The sequence below is a fragment of the Talpa occidentalis genome, unplaced genomic scaffold (assembly GCF_014898055.3).
Source record: "Talpa occidentalis isolate TD23 unplaced genomic scaffold, MPIMG_talOcc4v2.1 talOcc4.8, whole genome shotgun sequence".
Lineage (NCBI taxonomy): Eukaryota > Metazoa > Chordata > Mammalia > Eulipotyphla > Talpidae > Talpa > Talpa occidentalis.
In genome coordinates, this window is record NW_023605194.1 from 108,701,200 (window position 1) to 108,721,714 (window position 20,515).

At 40.5% G+C, this 20,515-nt stretch overlaps 1 protein-coding gene across 7 annotated transcripts in view; it reads right to left on the reverse strand.

Annotated features, from left to right (window-relative positions):
- Positions 1-20,515, reverse strand: part of ARHGAP10 (Rho GTPase activating protein 10) — a 253,278-nt gene that overhangs the window by 104,970 nt on the left and 127,793 nt on the right. For all 7 annotated transcript variants that reach the window (XM_054690276.1, XM_054690272.1, XM_054690274.1 and 4 more), the window contains 4 exons: positions 19,792-19,886; positions 5,066-5,147; positions 2,812-2,857; positions 592-657 (listed from right to left, as the gene is read on the reverse strand). In XM_054690276.1, the coding sequence (XP_054546251.1) occupies positions 592-657; positions 2,812-2,857; positions 5,066-5,147; positions 19,792-19,886 (289 nt within the window). The remainder of the gene's footprint in view (positions 1-591; positions 658-2,811; positions 2,858-5,065; positions 5,148-19,791; positions 19,887-20,515) is intronic.

Here is a 20,515-nt window from a genome sequence, read left to right on the forward strand (position 1 = left end):
TATAGTCCATGAGTCTATGAGCAGAAATGCTTTAAACAAACAAAAAAAGGCAGTTCATTGTGCGAAAGCGCAAGGGGAGAATAGGGCTTACTTGCACAGGGGAACAACAGGACTTTGGAGGGAGACAGAAATCTGTGACTGGGATGGTCAATACACAACTACACACACTTGTCAAAACTCATCAATTTAGGCAATTAAATCAGTGTGTTTTTCTGTATGCAAATTACACTGACAAAACTGATTTTTTTTAAGAGGCCAATGAGATAGCTGACCATGGGAGTGTATTCACAGCACATGAGCACAAAGTGGTTAGGACTGGGTGATCAACACTGTTGATTCTCCTAATGACTGGCATTTAAGCAGTAATTTGTTTCAGTGTTTCACTGCTGGGCAGAAATATGTAAATAAAAAGGAAACTCGCCCCTTGTCATTGTAAACAAACTACTGAATGTCTGACACCATGGATGTGCACTTTGCATTTCCTTTTTTCATTCTCCAACATGTAATGTTGCAATAAGCCTTTTAAATGACTCTTAGATTTTACATACCTAGAGCCTTTCATGAATACCATGATTCAGATAAACATGTTACCTCGTGTTTCAACCGCACTGATGCATTTTCTGAGAATTGTGAATCCCATCTTATCCAACTGTGCACCTAAAAGAAATACAGTTATGAAATATTAGGTGTGTACTTATGTTTCTCTTCCTTACAAAAGTAGAAAAAAATTATTCCAATCTGGTTTTTATTTTACAATTAAAAAAAAAGAAAGTTATCACTCGTGAATTCCATAAAACATTTTAGAGAGGAATGAATACCAATCTTCCTTAAACTCTTCCAGGAAACAGAGGCAATAACTCCAAACTCATTTTACAAGACTAGCATCACTCTGATACCAAAGACATAAAAAAAAAAAATTATGGGCCCATAGCTCTGGTGAACCTAGATGTAAACATTCTCAACAAAATTTTAGCTAAGTGGATTCAACAGAATATTAAAAGGACCTTACGCCATGACCAAATGGTATTTATTCCAGGGAGGCAAGAGTGATTCACAACCACAAAATCAATATATGCACCACCATTAACAAAATAAAGATAAAAATCATGATCATTTCAACAGATACAAAAAATATCTGACAAAAACATCTGACAAAGCTCAGCATCCATCTAGATCTAGAGATAGTTAAGACACAGTTCACCAAAAAAATTTATTTAATGATAAAGTAAAAGTTCTTAAATTACTATCATGACTACTTTTTGTAATCTGGGGGGGAAATAGAAGAAACTATGTAAAGAATTATTTGGTAAATCATGTACACTATTATAAACCAATGCTACCTCAATAAAGGAAATAATAATAATTATAAACAAGTATTATTTAAGCTAGGAACTTCAAAAAGAATTCCGTAATTTATACCATGCTCTAAGTTTCTTATTTTATTATATTCATAATGAATTTAAAACAGATGATTCATATAAAAAGATTATTTTGAAAACATTTCCTTTTATTCCTCATATAGACACCTGCCTATGATTAGGCCGGTATATTTGAACGCCCTAATAAAAGACAGTTCTTGTTTCAAAAAATGAAATCAGGGAAAATGAATACTTGAGTCTGTGTTTAGAAGTAGGGAACAGTAATATTAACTCCTGGCTCTCAGAGAGGATAACGTGAACAATCCATGAATATAAACTTTGCAGGCTTAATGCTAAACTGGAGGAGAATTTTAATGAAGAAAATTGGGCAGTGGTTTACTGTTAAAGGATCCACTGTGCCAACATTTTATAAAATACAAGTGTTTCTTTCTGCTTAGCAAAAATATTTTTCCCCAAAAAAGGCCTATTTTTATTTCTCTATTAAAAAAATAAGAAGGGAAAGACAAAAAGGAGAAAAAGGAAGAGGAAGAGAGAGAAAAGAAAGTAAACGAAAGGAAAGGAGGAGGAAAATCAGAAAGGAAGACGTCAGGAGACTTACAAGCCCCCACAGCACCCTGTCAATTTCCTGCCCAAGGCTGGAGATGTCTTTCAGGTCAGCCTTGGCTGCTTGAAAGGTAGACATATCAGAGTAATTTTGGAATCAAGTGCTACATGACAATGTTTCCAAACTGTGGACATTTGATAAATGAAACCTCAATTTTTGCAAAAATTACAAAAAGATTCATAAAGAATCCAGCAAATCTAATTTTTGTTTCATCTCACTGAAAATCAAGAAGTGGCACAAACAATACACGTGAAGATTATTGTCTCAGAATATCTAGATAAGCCTGGTTGTTAAGTGTTGCAATTTTCAAGATGCAATGATAAACCATATGCACAGTCCATATGAAAGACTACAAGGATAAAAGATATCAAGGACCAGGGTGAATAGGGGACCCTATAGCTTCCTCCCCTACAACTTAGGGAGTTGAAAATTGCATACCTGAAACTGTGATGTGTTTATTTACAGGACTAAAAATCAAAGTGGCGCTTATACCACCAAGCACAATTTATATATACACATTCTTATATATTCTTATAAATACACACATATACATATCTCTCTCCCACACACATACACACACACACACACACACATCAAAGTGAATTGTAGAAAAGGATTTAAATAAAGGTTCAGAGATGGGAAGGACCCATGAGGTTACAAAGTCCAGAAAATGTGAGGTGTCTCAGCAGATGAAAAGAAAACACACACACACTCCTGGGGGGACTAGCTCAGAGAAGCTGCAGGGAGTGAGCACCCAGCTAAAGTTGCACAGCCACAGGAAAATGAAGTCACTCATGAGAACAGCCATTTTTATAAATTAGCACTTACTTCCTTCTGGCCTTGGGGTGATGGCTCTATTAAAACTATGGTACAGCTAGTGAAAGAGAAAAAGAGAAAAAAAGCATTTTTAACAAATCAATATAAATGATTCAAGTAGGCATACCTGTGACCATGCAAAAAATAAATAAATAAATTGGTATTAATCCTACACTATCATGTGCTCAAATACAAAGATAAATAACAAAAAGAGGCATCGTGTATTCCCTTTGCCTCTGACTGAGGTATGCTTAAGTCGTCAAGACAGGGTCAAGGGAACATGATTCTTTAGGAAGTTCTGAGAGTTTCTGAAAATTCAAAGTGCTGGGCCTTCTGCATAGAGAATGACAAAGTAAAATGCTGCATTCTCACCAATAAAATGAAGTTCCTTTTTTCACCACCATTTCTAAAATCTGTTATTTACATAAGAAAGAAATGATTCCTACCCATAATTTAAATAACGACATCTGAAACAGTTAAGTGACAATTCAGGCTGTCTCTAAGAATTCTAGTGCTGATCCATTATTTGCAGGTATATATATAGCACCTGGAAAAAAATACACAATGTCTGAAATATGCTCACTTAAATATATATCTAAGTACTTTCTTCCTGAAGATTTGCCTTAGTCTGTACACTTTAATTACTTTGGCTCTTTATAGGAAAAGAGAGGTGATATATGTCTTCAAAACTGGGGGGACAGGGACACTGATACTGAGGGACAGATGTTGATGTTCTGTGGTGAACTGAATGTAGCATAGACAACATTGATTCTCAAGGATGACCACCTGAGACAATTTCATAACACATTCTGACCCCAATTTAAAAAAAAAAAAAGGTATTGCCCAGCCTCTTGTACTTCAGCAACAGAAGTATTTCTCAACAATTTAGTCATGTGATTTTGCTATGTAAACTCTCTTTCCAAAGAACTTCTTGAATCACTGGGGATTTAAGTTCAAGTCAGTGCCTTGTCTTTACTAGAAAGAATTAGTATAATCTTTCTTGGATCTAAGGAACTATTAATGCTCTAAGTACTCTTGACTCAGAGCTAAAAATTCCAAGAACAAGAACAGGTAGATACAAACAACAGGTTGAACAGTTTAAATGCAGATCAAATATAATAAAATGATACACAGATCTGACTGCTACTTTTTTCTCCCAAGAGTGATGCACATTTCCCTATACAGCGTCTACTTTTAAAATACATAATTTGGGTTTTTGTTTTTCAATTGCCACAAACACTTCAGCCCAGTCTTTGCCAGTTAAATTCTCATCAGTGTGCTCTCCCAGACCTACAATGCTTCATGAGCTCTATTCTGACATCTCTTCTACTTTTAAAATCACATTCTTTTCCTTCTTTTAAACCCTGCCAGATGCTGGTGAAGGACTATGGGTGTTTTGGTGGTGGGTGTGGTGTGGTAACATAGATGAAGAGGAAAGAGCCTGCACCTCTGAATCATATACCATACCATGTTGTATATTTTTAAAAATATATTTTAAAAATTAAAAATAATAAACCCTACTGAAAAGGCCAACACTTTCTAGACAAGCCTGCCTGGTATCTGCAAAGGCAGTTACTGGAGTCGTAATACTGACACAGAGTTTATTTAAATAGGTTCTACGGTGTTTTCTATAATTATCCTAAGTTCCTACTTCACTACATGAGCTGTAAGATTCTCAACTCCCAGATTCCAGAGGCCCAGGAGTGAAAGTTCGGCTGGAATCAAGTGGCAAACAGACTGAAACCGGTGCTCCGGATCTGCATCAACTGCCTTTCATTTATTCTTCCAACTACCTGGAGACAGAGGCCCAGTTGTGAAGACTACTGGATACTGCACAGTGTAAACCATTAGGTTGAACCATAAACTTTCAAATCAAGGAAAATAATTACAGCAGTTCTTTATGAGAGTGCCTATACTGCTTCATATTTACAGTTCCATCTCCACTGAGATCAAAATGAATTGCGAGCATTTATTATGTTCATCATTCAAAATACTATCAAGTAGGAAAGAAGAAACTTGAGAGTTCAGATGACTTCCTCAAGCAAAAGCAACGTCCAGAAAAAATCAAAAGAATGAATGCTATACCTAGCTGTGTGCTGCTACCTCAAGCAAATTACTACAATACTCAATGTTTCCAAGATGAATTCAAATACCCATTTCGGCAGGGAATGACTTTTCAAATACTGTAAAACGAAAATAACATAAAAATAAATACAAGTCAGTTCTAATGGGTTTGAAATAAAACCCAACCACTGATTATCCTTACCGCTTCCTTTCCACCCAGAGCTTCCAACCATTGCTTCCTTTCCTCTTCGGAAAACGCCTGCAAGGTCAAGGAAACTCCAGGCCTAAAAGACAACACAACACAGCAGGTTAGCCTTGGCCACTAAAAGGAAAACCCATTCTCTACTTATCAGGGTTTTTGTGTGTTTGAATATTAAGTTGTGGGGTTTTTTTTATTGTGATGAAATATTTATAAAATATTTTCCATCTTAACCATTTTTAATTGTATAACTCAGCAGCATTGAGTACATTCCTATTACTGATCAACCCATCTCCAGAATATGTCATCTTATAAAACTAAAACTTTTTACCAGCTAAACGACTCCCACATTCCCCTTGTCCTGTCCTCCTCAGTCTGTCAACCACCCTCTACCAGGCTCTGTGAGTCTGACCGCTCTCTGTAATGCTTAAGTTGAAGCATACTGTATTTGTCTTTAGGGGACAGACTTTTTTCACACAGTATAATATCCTCATTTTCCGTGTTGTATCATGGACCAGAATTTCCTTTCTTAAGGAAGAATTCCATTTCTCCAAAGAAAGACATACAGACGGTCGACAGACACATGAAAAATGCTCATCTTCATTTATCATCAGGGAAATGCAAATTAAAACCAAAATAAGATATCACTTCACACCCCTAAGAATGGTCCATATAGAAAAAAAATTTTAAAAAACCCAGACACAAGTCTTGGTGAGATGTGAAGAAAAAGGAACCTCCTCCGTACACGATGGGAATGGAGACCGGTCCAGCCTCTATCAAAAACAAGTGAGGAGGTTCTCAAAATATTAAAAATAGATCTACCATATGATCCAGCAATCCCACGCCGAGGTATCTACCCAAAGAATGCAAAGACACTAATGCAAGCTCACATTTGCACTGCTATGTTCACTGCAGCACTGTTTACAATAGTCAGTTATGGAAAGAACCTAATAGTCAAGCTATGCCCAGGGACAGAGGAGTGGATGAGGAAGATGTGATATACATATATATACACACATATATATACACATATATATATACACATATATACATATATACACACATATATATACATACATATATATATGTATGTGTATATATATATGTATGTGTATACACACACACACACACACACACACACACACACACACACACACACACACACACTGGGATACTACTCAGCTATTTAAAAAAGACGAAATCCTGCTATGGGCAACATGGATGGAACTGGAGAGGATTATGCTAAGCACAGTAAGTGAGAAAGAGATAAATACCAGATTTCACTCAATGTGGAATACAGAGAAACAAAAGAAAGGGACAGACTCAACTAACTAAAACATAGCCTAGAAATCTAACCGCAGAATGGAGACTTGGGGGTTGGGAATAAAAAGGGGAGAGGGGTCTAGTAAGACTACCGCAAAGGCTTATGGGCGCTTGGGTGGTGGGTGTTGTGTGGTCACACGCCTCTGAAGAAGTGAGAACCTGTCCCCCTAAATCATATAAACGTGTTGTAAACCAACATTACCTCAATTTTTAAAAAAATTTAAATAAAAAAATGAAGAAGGAAAGGAACTTTCAACCCTATCCCCGCCAACAGCCCTCGGTCCCTGGCGTCTGCACTAACTCTACATAATGTCAGAACTGAGTCAAGTTACAGGACGTGCAGTTGGGCTCCCAGAGGGCTGGAGAACGGCTTGGCTTGGAAGAACACAGACAGTGGGAGAAGAGAAGTGGGAGGAACAGGCTTTTTCCTCACGCTGGGTCAGATGGTAACTCTATTTTTAGTTTTTGTGCAAAGGCCATACTGATTGCACAGCAGCTGCTCTGCGATGCATTCTCACAGCGGTCCTCAGGGCTCTCATTCCTCACACCCTCATCAATGCATCTTTTCTTCCTCCCTCTCTCTCTCAAATGAGGTGTGTGAGATGGTAGTGATGACTGCATTTTTATTTCTAAATGAAATACATGCTTATCTCACTCAGGCATGGACAGAGTAAACCACAGAGTTACTTTTCACCCCACCCAATGCCACTTCCAAGACAACAGCCCTATCACCCACTTAGTGTGTTTCCTGCCTTTGCTCTTAGGACCCTGTGCTGACCCGCAGGGCCAACTGTCAGCATTCCCAGTTCGGTTTATTCCAACATTTGCAATTCAGCCAGAAATTTCTGAGAAGGAATACTAGGTAGAAATCATCCCAGTTAACCAGCTACTGATGGTTTCTCGAAGGAAACAATTTGTATGTATTTGATCAAAGGTATTAGAAGTATGCTTTTCTGGCAAGGAATTAAAAGGGAAAACACACTGAAAGAGAAAGCTGGAAGTGAAAGCAGATGCTGAAATTGAAAGTATTAATTCCCATTTGATATTGAATATACTTTTCTCAAGTTACCACTTCTCATTTCTAACAACTAATCTTTTTCAACTAAAGCAAGCTGTAAGAATCAACTGTAATTCAATAATCACTACAATCTAATGCACTGCGAAGTATTAAGTATTCCAAGCAAACATGAATAAGCAGAGCTCCCAAGGCCCCACAGGTGCTAAGCTCTGTCCCCATATGATGGTTATGAAGCACAGAAGTTATTTGCTGAAACTTCACTACAAAACCCAACAGCTGCATTTGCTAGACTGTCATCTGCCCCATTTTCTCCACACTATAAAATCTGTGGAGAACTCACCATTAATTCCCACACCCCACTCCAGAGCAGCAAAATGGCTCCTACACATCCCCACAGTACAGAACCCAGGCTGTCCTGTCCCTCAGCAACAGGGGAGAGGACACAGGCTCTGCATTCCCTAGCTCTACACCCAGCCCCTTCTGGAGCAAGAATTGAGACAACCAAGCTGTTTAAAGACCCCCCACGTGGAGGCACACTGGCACCGGATGGGGGACTACAATGTGAGAAAACTATTTAGCGTGCATGTTTTTTTCTTAATCAGTGAAGTAATAAAACAATCTCAGGTCTGCCAGAATGCTCCATTCTCATAAAGAAGAAAAAAACCTCTAGAATATGATTATATTTATGTTTAAGAGACATATTACTTGTTCGATCAAAACAAGATAAAAGCTGTATTTATTGAATTATCGACTATGTAATTAAGTGAACAAAGGTAAAAGATACAAAATAAGATGCGACAGCTAGAAGGCTGACTGCTTTTCTAGTCCAGGAACGTTGAAACAGGCCCCACGGCCAAAAACGGCAACTTCTGTCACGGAGAGATTAACATGGGATTTACAAACGAGGGGTTCAGCAAACGATGGCAAGTGTCTACTAGGCTTCAGACCGTGCCCAGAGGGTCAGCAGTTATCTACAGAACACCACGTCATGTGCTAGGCACTGGGTTGGGTGTACAGTCCACAAGCACATCTATTGTCCAGCGGTGAAAACAGAACAGAAACAAGTTACAATCAATTAAATTTAACTGTACAGAGCATGGAAAGGAGTCAGTATCCAAATGAGAGACGCCAGCTACCCGGGAGAGAAGCAGGATAAGGACGTCGGAAGACGGACGCCTGAATATGAAAGCGTTGACCTTCAACTGTGTTCAAACCTGCGGTCAAGAACTTGCCTGTTCATTGTCAGCTACCTGTCTCCACTGGCAACATCAGAGTTTCCAGTTGCAGTGGGAATACGAAAGCGGGCAGACCTGACCCAGCCCTGGGAGTCAGGCTTCCCTGGGCGCGGGACACTGAGCTGAGGCCTTAAGGATGAGTGAGCCCAGGGAGAGCAATGGGCCTCTTTGTGTCCCCCTACCATGCTCCATCGATCTGTGAGGAGGAGTAATAGCTGCTAAGGGTAACGGTTGGATACTCTCTCCCAGATGATGCTCAGATCAGCAGAGAGACAGACGAGACAGAGGAAGAATGTCACTGGTAACTTGGAACAGAGAAGAAAGTGTGGGATGATGAACCATTTAAAGAGTCATGAACCAGAATGACAGCTCCTGAAGAGTGAAAAAGCAACTGCCAGGCTTCAGATGCAACAGCCACGTACATGTGGATAAAAACCTAAGGTGGCACCGACGCGGGCATGGAGATGGCGCCTCGCCCCCTCCAGCACAGTGACTCAGACTGCGGCGCCCAGCCCTCCGCGGCGCACAGAGAACAAACAAACGTGTTGAAAGATGAGCGATTAAGGAGAAATATATCACCTACAAGGAAAGAATTCTATTTCTGTTTACATTCTGACAAATAATAACATGGTAACTCAAAACAATTCCACTTTTGAGAATTAATTCATCACACTACACATTCTTCACAACACTTCACACTCAGATCACGTTAAAAAGATCAGCCACGAGCATTAGAAAAGGCTGGGTTCCCATCCCATCCCCAGCATGCTCACATGCACCCCCTACTTCCTCCCTCTACACACTGGGGTGGGAACACTCAGAGCACCCGAAAACACTTTTACATCTCTCAGGTTTCTTTATAATCAATTGCTAGGAAACCATTAAACAAAAACAAGACTTTAGGAAACATCCAACACATTTTAAACAACCACTTTAAAAACATCGCACTGTTAAACCAAACGGAAAAATCTTTAGCTTTTGAAAACAAAACAAAACCCAAAAAAGACATGTTTTATTAATAAAACTGAATGGCTCTAAAAGAACACAGTAAATCCAAGGACAGCAAAGGTCAGGAAATTTTAACACAACGTGCTGATTTATTCACATTCACATGAAGACATGGCAGTTAAGGTAACAATGCCGGTGACGCCACTGGATGGAATAGGATGGAGAAGTTCTCGTTTTTTGGCTGGTGGAGCCAATTTTGCTGCAATGCATTACACGGGTCCAACTGAGGGCATGCCATGCTCTTATTCATCTAATTATTCCCTTCAACCAAACTAAGAGCTGAGTACCTGTCACGCCAGGCACTGTGCTAAGCTCTGAATAACTTGGGAAGCACCCCAGGCAAAGTTGACTCAGTGAAAACAAAGGCAACAGTATTTAATCTTCCTGAAGAAAAACATGGACCAGGTGTAAGCGAACAACTTGCCAGCATAGTCTGTCCTTGCAGAAGCTGTGTTATCTGCAGAGCTTAGCACTGAGAACTGAAATCTGAAGAAACACTTAGGCTGAACAAGTTTGTGTTCTTAAATCAGCATCTCAATCTCTCTTCATTCACTCATTTTTTTTTTTTAAATGTGCTCTTGTGCATCAGGCACTATGTGAGGTCCCAGGTGAGAGGCAGTCTAAGAAGCGAGGATCTGTTTTCTGCATTTGACCCCACAGCCATTCTCTTTCAACTGCATTTTTTTTTTTTTTAAAGATTTATTTATTTATTTATACAAGCACTGGGTACAGTCAGAAGCGTGGGAGGGTGAGAGAATTCACCAGAGCCAGAGTGGGGAGCAGAGCAGGCAGAAGGACCGAAGTACACTGCTGAGGGGAGCAGCGGGCGGCAGGAGAGGTCTGCGCGCCATGCGGGACCCTCCTCCGGTGGCCGGGGAGCAGCCAGGGATCGAACTGGCAGTGCACAGGCTGTGGGCAGCTTCGCAACCCAGCACTCAACCGCTGCACCACTGGGAGGCCCTGCATTTTTTTTTTTTTTTTTTTTTAATTCCACCAAAGCATATGGAGGACATGTAGTTTTCCTGATATTTTAGGAGGAGAGATCAATAAGCTTGGGAAGCAAAAAATATACACAAAAAGATACAGTGGAGAAAGCCACGTGTATGAGTTGTTGAGTGATGACATATAATGGTAAACAGAGATATTAAGGAAATACACAAAGTAGCAGCTAACAAAATTTCGGATGGTAACCGTCAGAAATATGCTCATTCTTTCGACCATAGGTCACGCATACATTTTACCATGAAAGAGCCCAACAAGACAGTTTTAAAAGTTACAGAAATGTAGCTCTCATGAAGGTTGCTGGGGGAAAATTTAAAGTAGAAATATATGAATCACACATTTTTTCCAGATATGATAAAATTATGTTGCTTGATTATAATGTGGGTGAAGACTTCATAATAACTTCTCTCTTCTGTCCACCAAAAAGATGTCTCAAATTGATCAAGTTGACAATGATATAATCAGAAGTAGGGTTATATCCTCCAAGAAAAGTGAATTCCAGTTATTAATCACTGGAGAACTGCTCTTACAATGTAAAAAGTTGGAAGAGAGGGCCTCCCTGGTGGCACAGCGGGTTGAGTGCCACTCTGTGAAGCCACCAGCAACCTCTACAGCGCCAGTTTGATTCCCCACCAGCCAGGTTGATACCCACATGGAGAGGCAGACCCTTCCTGTTGCGTCCGCTGCTCTCCTCAGCAGTGTATTTCTGTTGTCTGCCTGTTCTGCTCCCTGCTCTGCCTCTGATGAGTCCTCTCACCCTCCTGGGCCTCTGGCCTGTACCCCAGCTCTTGTATTAAAAACAAAAAAAAATCTTAAAAAAAAAGTTAGAAGAGTATTCTTACCCTGAAACAAGATAGAGTCAACAAAATCAGATTTTTTTAAGCAAAAAAAAAAAAAAAAAACCCACCATAAAAGCATAATAAATTACAATGCAGAAAACAACAAGCCCTTTTTTGGAGACAAGATACACACATGTGTATTTTCATTCTTTGTGAAATAGCAGGACCAAGAAATAAAGTTTTAAAGGCAAGAGGAGGACTGATGTGATGGTTTAGAACCCACAGACACGGAAAGTCTAAAGGACCCCCCAGCTCCTGGCCAAATCCTTCCCTGGGACTCCTCCGGGTCTCAGAAGGAAGGAAGTCAGAGAACAGAGCTCAAAGAGACACCCTAAGCTGTGCTGGCCAAGTATGAGGGGGAGGGCAGGAGAACTTTCAGAGAAGGTTCAGATGACATCGTCAAATCACAATGAGGAATGGTAGCTCAACCACCAGGTAAAGCAACACGCCTACAAGTCAGCAGCCCAAGGAAGAACAACCACATCCTTTACCCTCTACTGCTCCCCCCAAGTCTCTGCCATCCAACCAACAAACAAAAATCACAGAACACACAACAAAGCAAGAAAATAAATCCAGGATTAAGAAAGGGAGCAGTGAAGAGTCCCAGACCCTGAACAGCCCTGGTCTTAGAGGGAAAGGATCAGACAGGAAACTAAACAACGGTGAGCAGGTTAAAAAACCCAGTACCAAAGGTGCACAAACGGATGGGAAAGATAGAAACCATTCTATCTTTCCAGCAAAGATAGAAACCATTACAAGGAAACACATGGTTTCAAACATAATGTAATGGGAATCCCAGAAAGTAAAGAAAGAAAACGGGGCCGGAGAAGTATCTGAACAGAAAATGGCTAAAATTTTCTAAAACTGATAGGAAGTGTCAACCCACATATCCAAAAATTTCAGTGAACCCCAAGCAGAATAAAATGAAGAAACCATACATAAGAGTACCATAAAGAGAAAATCTTGAAAGCAGCGAAAGAAAAAGACAGCTTCCAGGGAACAATAAGGAAGACAGATGACTTGTCACGAGGGAAAAAAAGGAGACCTGAAGAGAGTGGAATGACTTCTTTGAAGTGCTGGGGAGGGAACCCATCAATCTAGAATTCTATATCCATAAAAAAATGAAGGCAAAATAAAGACATTTGCAGGCAGACAAAACATGAAAGAATTCTTCTTCAAGACCTGCATTACAGGAAATGTTAAAATTCTATTAGCCTAAGGAATTTAAGGGAAATAGCACAAGACAGACACTTAGTTCTGCAAAAAGAATGAAGAAAATCAAAATGGATAGTCATGTTTTATTAAAAAAAAAAAAAAGGACGGAATTAGAAGGGATTCTGCTAAGTGAAGTCAGTCACTAGGGAGGAAAGCAAATATGAGATGATTTCACTCATGTGGAATATAAAGAAACAAAACAAAGAAATAGATAAAGCAAACCCTAGAAGTCTTATTGCAAAATAGAGGCTTACCAGAAGGGGGCAGTGAGGGTGGGGAACAAAGCAGGAAGGGTCTCCAATGGACAGTGGTAGAGATTTGCAGGTATTCTGGTGATGCGTGTGGTTCTGGTAACCTATCTGAAACAGCATGAACCTAAGCCCCCTAAATCACACACAGTGTTGTAAACCAACAGTGTTGGTATACACACATACACACACACAAATTGGAAAATTTTTAAAAAATATATAAAATACAAAAACAGAACTGAAATTTTAATTAAAAAACATGTATTTGGGGCTTCCCGGTAGCGCAGAGGGTTGAGCACAGCGCTGTGAAGCTGTCCTCAGCCTCTGCAGTGTGGGTTCGATCCCAGCCAGCAGGCAAGAATCCCACATGGTGCAGCAGACCTCTCCTGTCGCACCTGCAGCTCCCCTCAGCAGTGTATTTCAGTCAGTCTACCTGTTCTGCTCCCCACTGTCTATGGTGAATCCTCTCATCCTCCCACGCTTCTGGTCCTGTACCCTAGCTATTGTGTAAATAAAAAAAAAATCTTTAAAAAATAAAAACATGTACTCACTTCACATCACACATACTTTCACAGTTCATAGACTAATATAAAACTTAAGAAAACTGGAGCAAATATCTATACAATATTGGAATAAGTATGTCTTATAGCAATAACTCCTCAAACAAAATTTGTAAAAACTGATTAAATTCATCGAAATTAGAATGATTTCCTTCTCATTAAAAGACTGTAGAGAAAACAGAAAAACCATGTAACAAAGAAAATATTCACAACTAATGTACCTGATGAAGAATCTGTATCCAAAATATTTAAAATAACACCATTAATTCAATAACAGAAAGACCAACAACATAGTTTTTTAGATGAACAAAAATGTTCATCTAAAGTATTTGCAAAAATACTTCAAAGAGAAGAAATTCACATGAAAAGAGTTCAATATCACTCATCTTGATTAACTAAAATAAAGACTACCATAATCGAAAATTGGTCATGAATTAGAACAAATGGAACTCTCAAACACTGCTGGTAGGAGAGAACTGTTTTGGAAACTGAAAGTTTCCATTAAAAGCCAAATATAAACCTATATAGTAAATAGATATGAAATTATTATATAACTTCATTTTTCATGGTATATAAATGTATGCAGGACATATATGCGCGTATATGCACACAGCATAGACTCAGACCGCCCCACTCTGAGGTACTGACCCAAGAGAAATGGAAATGTGTCCCCAGAAGCCATCATATACATGTGTTCCTCACAGCTTTCTCTACAAAATGCTTTATTTACAGAAGTTAAAAACGTTTCTATGACCCACACTCCAATGTCCAATTCATATCAATGTCAACTCAGATTCCATTTACGTGTCAGCACCAAGACAAGATGTGACTTTCAGTGTGCTGCTCTCAACGATACCATCTTAGGGCTAAAGACCAAAGCCTCACATATAAAAAATGCTGTGTCTAATTCAACCCACTCCATTTTTTACCAATTCCAACTAAATTCTTTTAAGAACAGCTTCCTTTCCTGTTCTTTCTACACTGGAATCTTAAAGCGCTTTTGAGGGCCGCACCATCCCTGAGAAGATAAAGCCACACAGCCTCCCACATTCTAGCTTTACTCATCCCCTGCACTGCAACCTGGTAAGAGGCAATTACATTATACTTTTTGAAGCTGAAATAGATACCTTATAAGTAAACTCATGCAAAAGTAAACAGATAATTCCATGTGATTTCACAGTCATTGGTTTGCACTACCATCTTACCAAACGCTTTCAAGGCAAGGCTTCTTGCAGACGACACTATGGGTGTGTCAGGTCAGGTGATCAAGTCCTAGGTTGGGTATTTAGAGCATGCAGGGGCCTCCATCCATTGCCTGCCCTCCCCACCCCACACAGCCTCCCACCCTGGCGGTGGCAATAAAACATCTCCAGTCACAGTTGAGAACCTCTGACTTCAAGGACTATCTCAACATGTCTCCCGAACCTTGTAGGATCCCTTTTGCCCTGGACCGGCCCTCATCCTCTCTTGCTTCCCAACCACACTGAATCTTTGAGATTCAATTTAACAACCAATTTTCCTGCCAAGTTCTCCCAACCAGCCCTACACCCTCTGGTTTCTCAGCCTCCAAAACAACTTAGACCTCTGAACCACTGTTTGTAATTCCTCTTAGTGAGTTCTGCAGGGCAGCCGTTTTAAGTTTCTGGTTTGTTCTTACATCCTCAGAGCCAGACAGTCAGGTTGTTGAGGTGCCTGAATGACACACACGTGCAACTCTTACAAATAGTGCCACAGTTAATGTGTTACAGAATCACTCTGCTATCATTCAGTCCAGTTGCATGAGCTTCTGAAAGCAACATGTTCATAACTCACTCTTTTAAAAGTGGCCAACAGTGTGCACCGGCACAGAGGCATCGGTGCAAAAGCACTCTAAACACATTCAGATACACAGGTGACTCCGGCCTCCCACTGTCACTGTGAAAATGTAAATGGGTGAATTATAAAAGTCAGAAGTATCTTGTCATCTTTTCAAGGGCAATCTATTAGGAACTAGGCAAAAAATCAAACCAGATATATGAAATGTCAGATTAATGAGAGAAAAATGAGAAGCATTTTCTTTAAGCAGTGCCTGAATGGGATGTGTGGGAGAACCTCACAGAATGATAATTATTTATCAAGCGTCTGTGTGGGGGTCACAGCACAAAGCAGCATGTGGCAAGCATGTCAATGAAGCTAAAAGCACCTTACATAACCAAACTGGCAGGGGAGGGGGGCGGTGTTCCAGCCTTGGAGGAGCAAGCTGCACCTCCTGACAGACTCCAGCTTGCCGTGGGGAAAACGACGGCACAAAATACTCTTCTCCTACCCCAAATGAGTGACATGATCGTTTCACAGCCCAGGGTATTTGAAACATGGCTGGCATCAAGTCGGGGATGTTGATACTCATTACAAGAGCCTGATTTTAGTTACAGTAGGGCTTCTTTTTGTGGCTGTGTTCCTTTTCTTTTAAGGCTTTTGGAAACAACATTCACACCATCAAATGTACCTATTCAGCGTGCACAACTCAACAGCCTTTAACTGCTGTAGAACCATCATCAAAATCAACTTCAGAAAGTTTCTATCTTCTCCCCGCCCCCTCCCTGCAAATAAAACCACACACACTGGCAGTCACTCTTCACTTGCCTCCAAACCCCCAGCCCAAGGCAGCCAGTCAGCAACTTACTTTCTGCCTTCTTAGATCTGCCTATTCTGGACATTTCACATAAATGGAATCTTACAGCAGGTGGTCTGGCTCATCACAAGGCGTATACTGTTCTCAAGGTCAATCTGCATTGCAGCATGCACTAGTGCTGCCTTCCTTGTTATCTCCAAGTCACATCCCACTGTGTGGACATACACACTGAACTGGCCTCTAGTCAGTCCACACAACCTGCGGGTCACTCCCACCTTTAGCTGTTACCAATGACGCTGCAATGAACATTCATGCACAAGTATTTATGTCACCCTAGGCTCTTCCTTCCCTTGCATATACACCTAGGAGAATTTCTAGGTAACACGGTATCTTTATGCTTAACATTTTGAAGACCTGCCAAATTGTTTTTCAAAGTAGTTACACCACTTTAAATTCCTATCATCTGCACAGGGGAGTTCTAATTTCTCCATAGTCTCACCCACGCTTGCTAGTGCCTAGCTTTTTAATTATAGCCATCCAGTGGATATGAAGTGGTATCTCATTGTGGCTTTAACTTGCAGTCCCCTGATAGTCTGTGGCTAACAATGCTAACCATCTTTCCATGCGCTACTAGTCACATGTATATTTTCTTTGAAAAAATGTCTCATCTGATCTTTTTTGCCCATGTTATGGGTTATTTGTATTGTTATTAGCATTGTTATTATGATGTCCATTTTACTAGGTTACTTTTATATAGTTATCTTTTATAAAAGTTCTTTATATACTCTGGACTAGAGTCCCTTATCAAATATATCATTTGCAAGTAAGTTCTTCCATTCGTTGGGTCGTCTTTTTACTTTCTATTGTTGTTGGTGGTGTTCTTATATACTATCTCCCAGCTAAGAGAAGAGTAATCTTTTAGTGAACTGGTGGGGAGTAAACCAAAGCATCCATCCAATCTAAGCATTACTAACATAAGCAGTAATGGTTACTCAGACACCCCTTCCCAAGCCAGTCTCCCTTCATTTTCAGTAACAAGATTTCCCAAGTATCAGAACAGCCTATGGATGTCTACAAACAAGAGAGCAATTTTTCAGCCTCCTAAGAGTAACACATACCTCCATCCAGGCCACTGGTCTGTGAGCAACAGCAGCGTGTGCACCCCCTGCAATGCGTTCCTAGGATGAGGACACCACACAAACAGGGGCAGGATCGTGGACCTAAGGTGACTCGAAGGTCAACCATATATAACAGGGAGTAGGATCCGACACCCAGAGCAATCATATCAACCCCCATCTAGCCCTTTCTAACAAGAGAAAAGATAAATTTGTACATTGTTTGAGCCACCTTACCTGGAGTGTTCCTGTTACAAACAACAAAACCTGATACAAGGCATACAGCTATTAAGTGAAAGTTTTGATTCACATCCACACAGATCAAATGCAAGCCCAGGCTCCTTCTTACCATTTATGAAGTACTACCTACTGTTCCAATGTTACCCTGCTGCTTTTTCAACCCAAAGAATAGAAAATAGAAAAAAAAACTGATAGAAAAGATGCCAAAATATATTTATATTAAATATATGCAATCAACTGTGAAATTATTATATGAAGTTACCCAATAGGAATTTTGTACAAACTCCATCAGAAACACATTACCAACACCCACATGCCCCCCAACAGGCGAAGCTTCTTTTCTTTAAGAAGAATAAAACGCTGGCACTCCAGTGTGCTGTGCGGTACTGGAAGACAGGGGCAGCAGACTGACAGCTCCTTGATTGAATCTAATCTCAGTTCTGTCACTTCTAAGCAACAATTCAATATTGCTTAATCCTGTACAAATTTGGTGAATGTTCACCATCCACAAACATTGCATTGGGTACCAAGTGATATTAAACCAGGGTTTTACATTACCCTCATGGAACTGATACCCGAACAGAAAAGGAACAAATTTCTTGTTCTTCCCAGTAGGCGATTTAGCCAGGAATCCGGGAAACAGACAAGAGAAGAGTCTAGGTTGTTCAAACTTTTCACTGAAGAATGCCTTCAAATTCCAAAATTAGGGTAGATAGCTCAGAACACAGGCCTTCTCCAGATTTTGCTCCAAAGACGGAAGGCTAACAGCAATACACTGATAGGGGGTGTGGAGGTGACAAGAACCTAAGAGCTCCCCAGCACCATCCACTGGTAACATCAAACCTAAACAGACGTTTGGCTTTTTCGAAGTGAGCAAATGGGAGTCTTATAACCCAGTTGAACAATATCATGATCCTAAAGACTCAAGGAATAGTTAACCTAAGACCTTTGGAAAAACTTACAAGTATTGTCTTTGGGGAAAAAAAAAAAGATTTATATGAGAATGAATTAACATGCCTAAATAAAATGCTAAATCCCATAAAGAGAGCACACCATTTTCCCCAAGAATTTTTGGAAAATTTACAAAAACCAATATAACTTGGGCACCATTTGAAATCCCTATCAGACATCCCACACACGATACTGATGAGGCAGCTGAGTAGCAAATCCTGGAGCTCAGGGAAGAGATCCAGGTAGAGATCATAAACTTGGGAGTTACCAAAAAGGAATGACACTTAAAATCATAAAGCTGGATTAAGACCACTGAGGTTGGTTTAGAAGTTAGAGGGTAAGGTTGGGCAGGAAAGAGTTAAGGACTGAGGCCCTGAGTTCCCACATCAAGAGGCCTGGGAAATGAGGAACTGGAGAAGTGGCAACTTCCCAGGCTACAAAGGAATCACTATGTTATCAGCCACTGAAGAAATACCCCACAAGGAGCACCACTTTCCTTGGTGCTACAGGAGAACATGGAAATAAATGCCAGACAAGACATCACATTGAGAGATGATTGTTTTTCATTTTTTACTTCCCCCTCTCCAGCAAAATTTTTTTCAACTAAATAACTGAAAGTCATATAAGAAATAAGAAACTGATCTTCAATTCAGAGTTTACCTTGGACCCTCCTCACAGAGGATACACAATGAAAGTTCTAAACACAAATGAATCTGCTCTGACTCAACAGCAACGACGACTGTCTTTCCTTAGTTTTGTTCACCCATGACCTCAATGTCAATCAGTATTCTCTCCACACTGTGAATTAGGCTTGGATCAACAATGAACGACTCCAAGGTTACGTTTTAAGTGGCAACACTGACTAAAATGACTATGAGCTTTAGCCTAGATGAAGCTATGGCTCCACAGCTAAACACGGTGAGCAAAATTGAAGAATTCCCCATGAATACATAGCCTAGAACTAGAATAAGACAACATTCTTCTAGGCCATGGGAATCTCAGTGGCAATTACCCTCTATGTTTAAAATAACTGGTGGGGGCCTCCCTGGTGGTGCAGGGGTTAAGTTTCAGTGTTACCAAGCTGTCACCAGTCTCTGCAGCACAAATTTGATCCCCAACCAGGGAGCTAACCCACATGGCACAGCAAACCTCTCCTGTCTCGCCCGCTGCTCCCCTCAGCAGTGTATTTCAGGGGATCCACCTGTTCTGTTCCCCGCTCTGTCTCTGGTGAATCCTCTCACCCCCACACCTCTGGCCTATACCCCAGTTCTTTCATGCACAAGTAAATCTTCAAAAGATAAAATAAAAATTATCAAAAAAATAAAGTAACTCATTCTTTAAGTCCAGTAATGGCAGTAACTTACCGGTCAGCAGCTTCTACATCAAAACAAAACCTTCGATCAATGGAGTCGGTATGTCTTTTGGTACATTCTTTCAAGGAGAACACCTCTCCATCTCCCTGCAAATAATTATTTCAGACATTTTCAAAAACTATAGCACGAACATATACACCTGATGCTGAGGGAAGGGGGTGGCAAGGGTCAAGGCTAAGTTCCCATGTCCTACGCTCACTGAAACTAACTTATTTACTACAACATAGGTTCTTAATCATTTTTGTCATCCTCTTTTTCTTAAGGGTTTCCAGATCTCACTTTGGTTATAGTTACATTAAGCCAGACCTCATGATCTGGTTTTAAAAGGTGGGTTAACAATAGCGTCCACCAACTAGAATATTTTCTATTCTTCTAGTCTATTCTTTCAAAAAGAATATTTTTATTTCACATGACCGGTCGGCATGTGACCATTTTTCGCCTATAAAAAACTCAAGCCCGGGCCTCCCCGGTGGCGCAGCGGTTGAGCACTGGGTTGCAAAGCTGCCTGCAGCCTCTGCAGCGCCGGTTCGATCCCTGGCTGCTCCCGGGCCACCGGAGGAGGGTCCCACATGGCGCGCAGACCTCTCCTGCCGCCCGCTGCTCCCCTCAGCAGTGTACTTCAGTCTGCCTGCTCTGCTCCCTGCTCTGGCTCTGGTGAATTCGCTCACCCTCCCGCGCTTCTGACTGTACCCAGTGCTTGTATAAGTAAATAAAT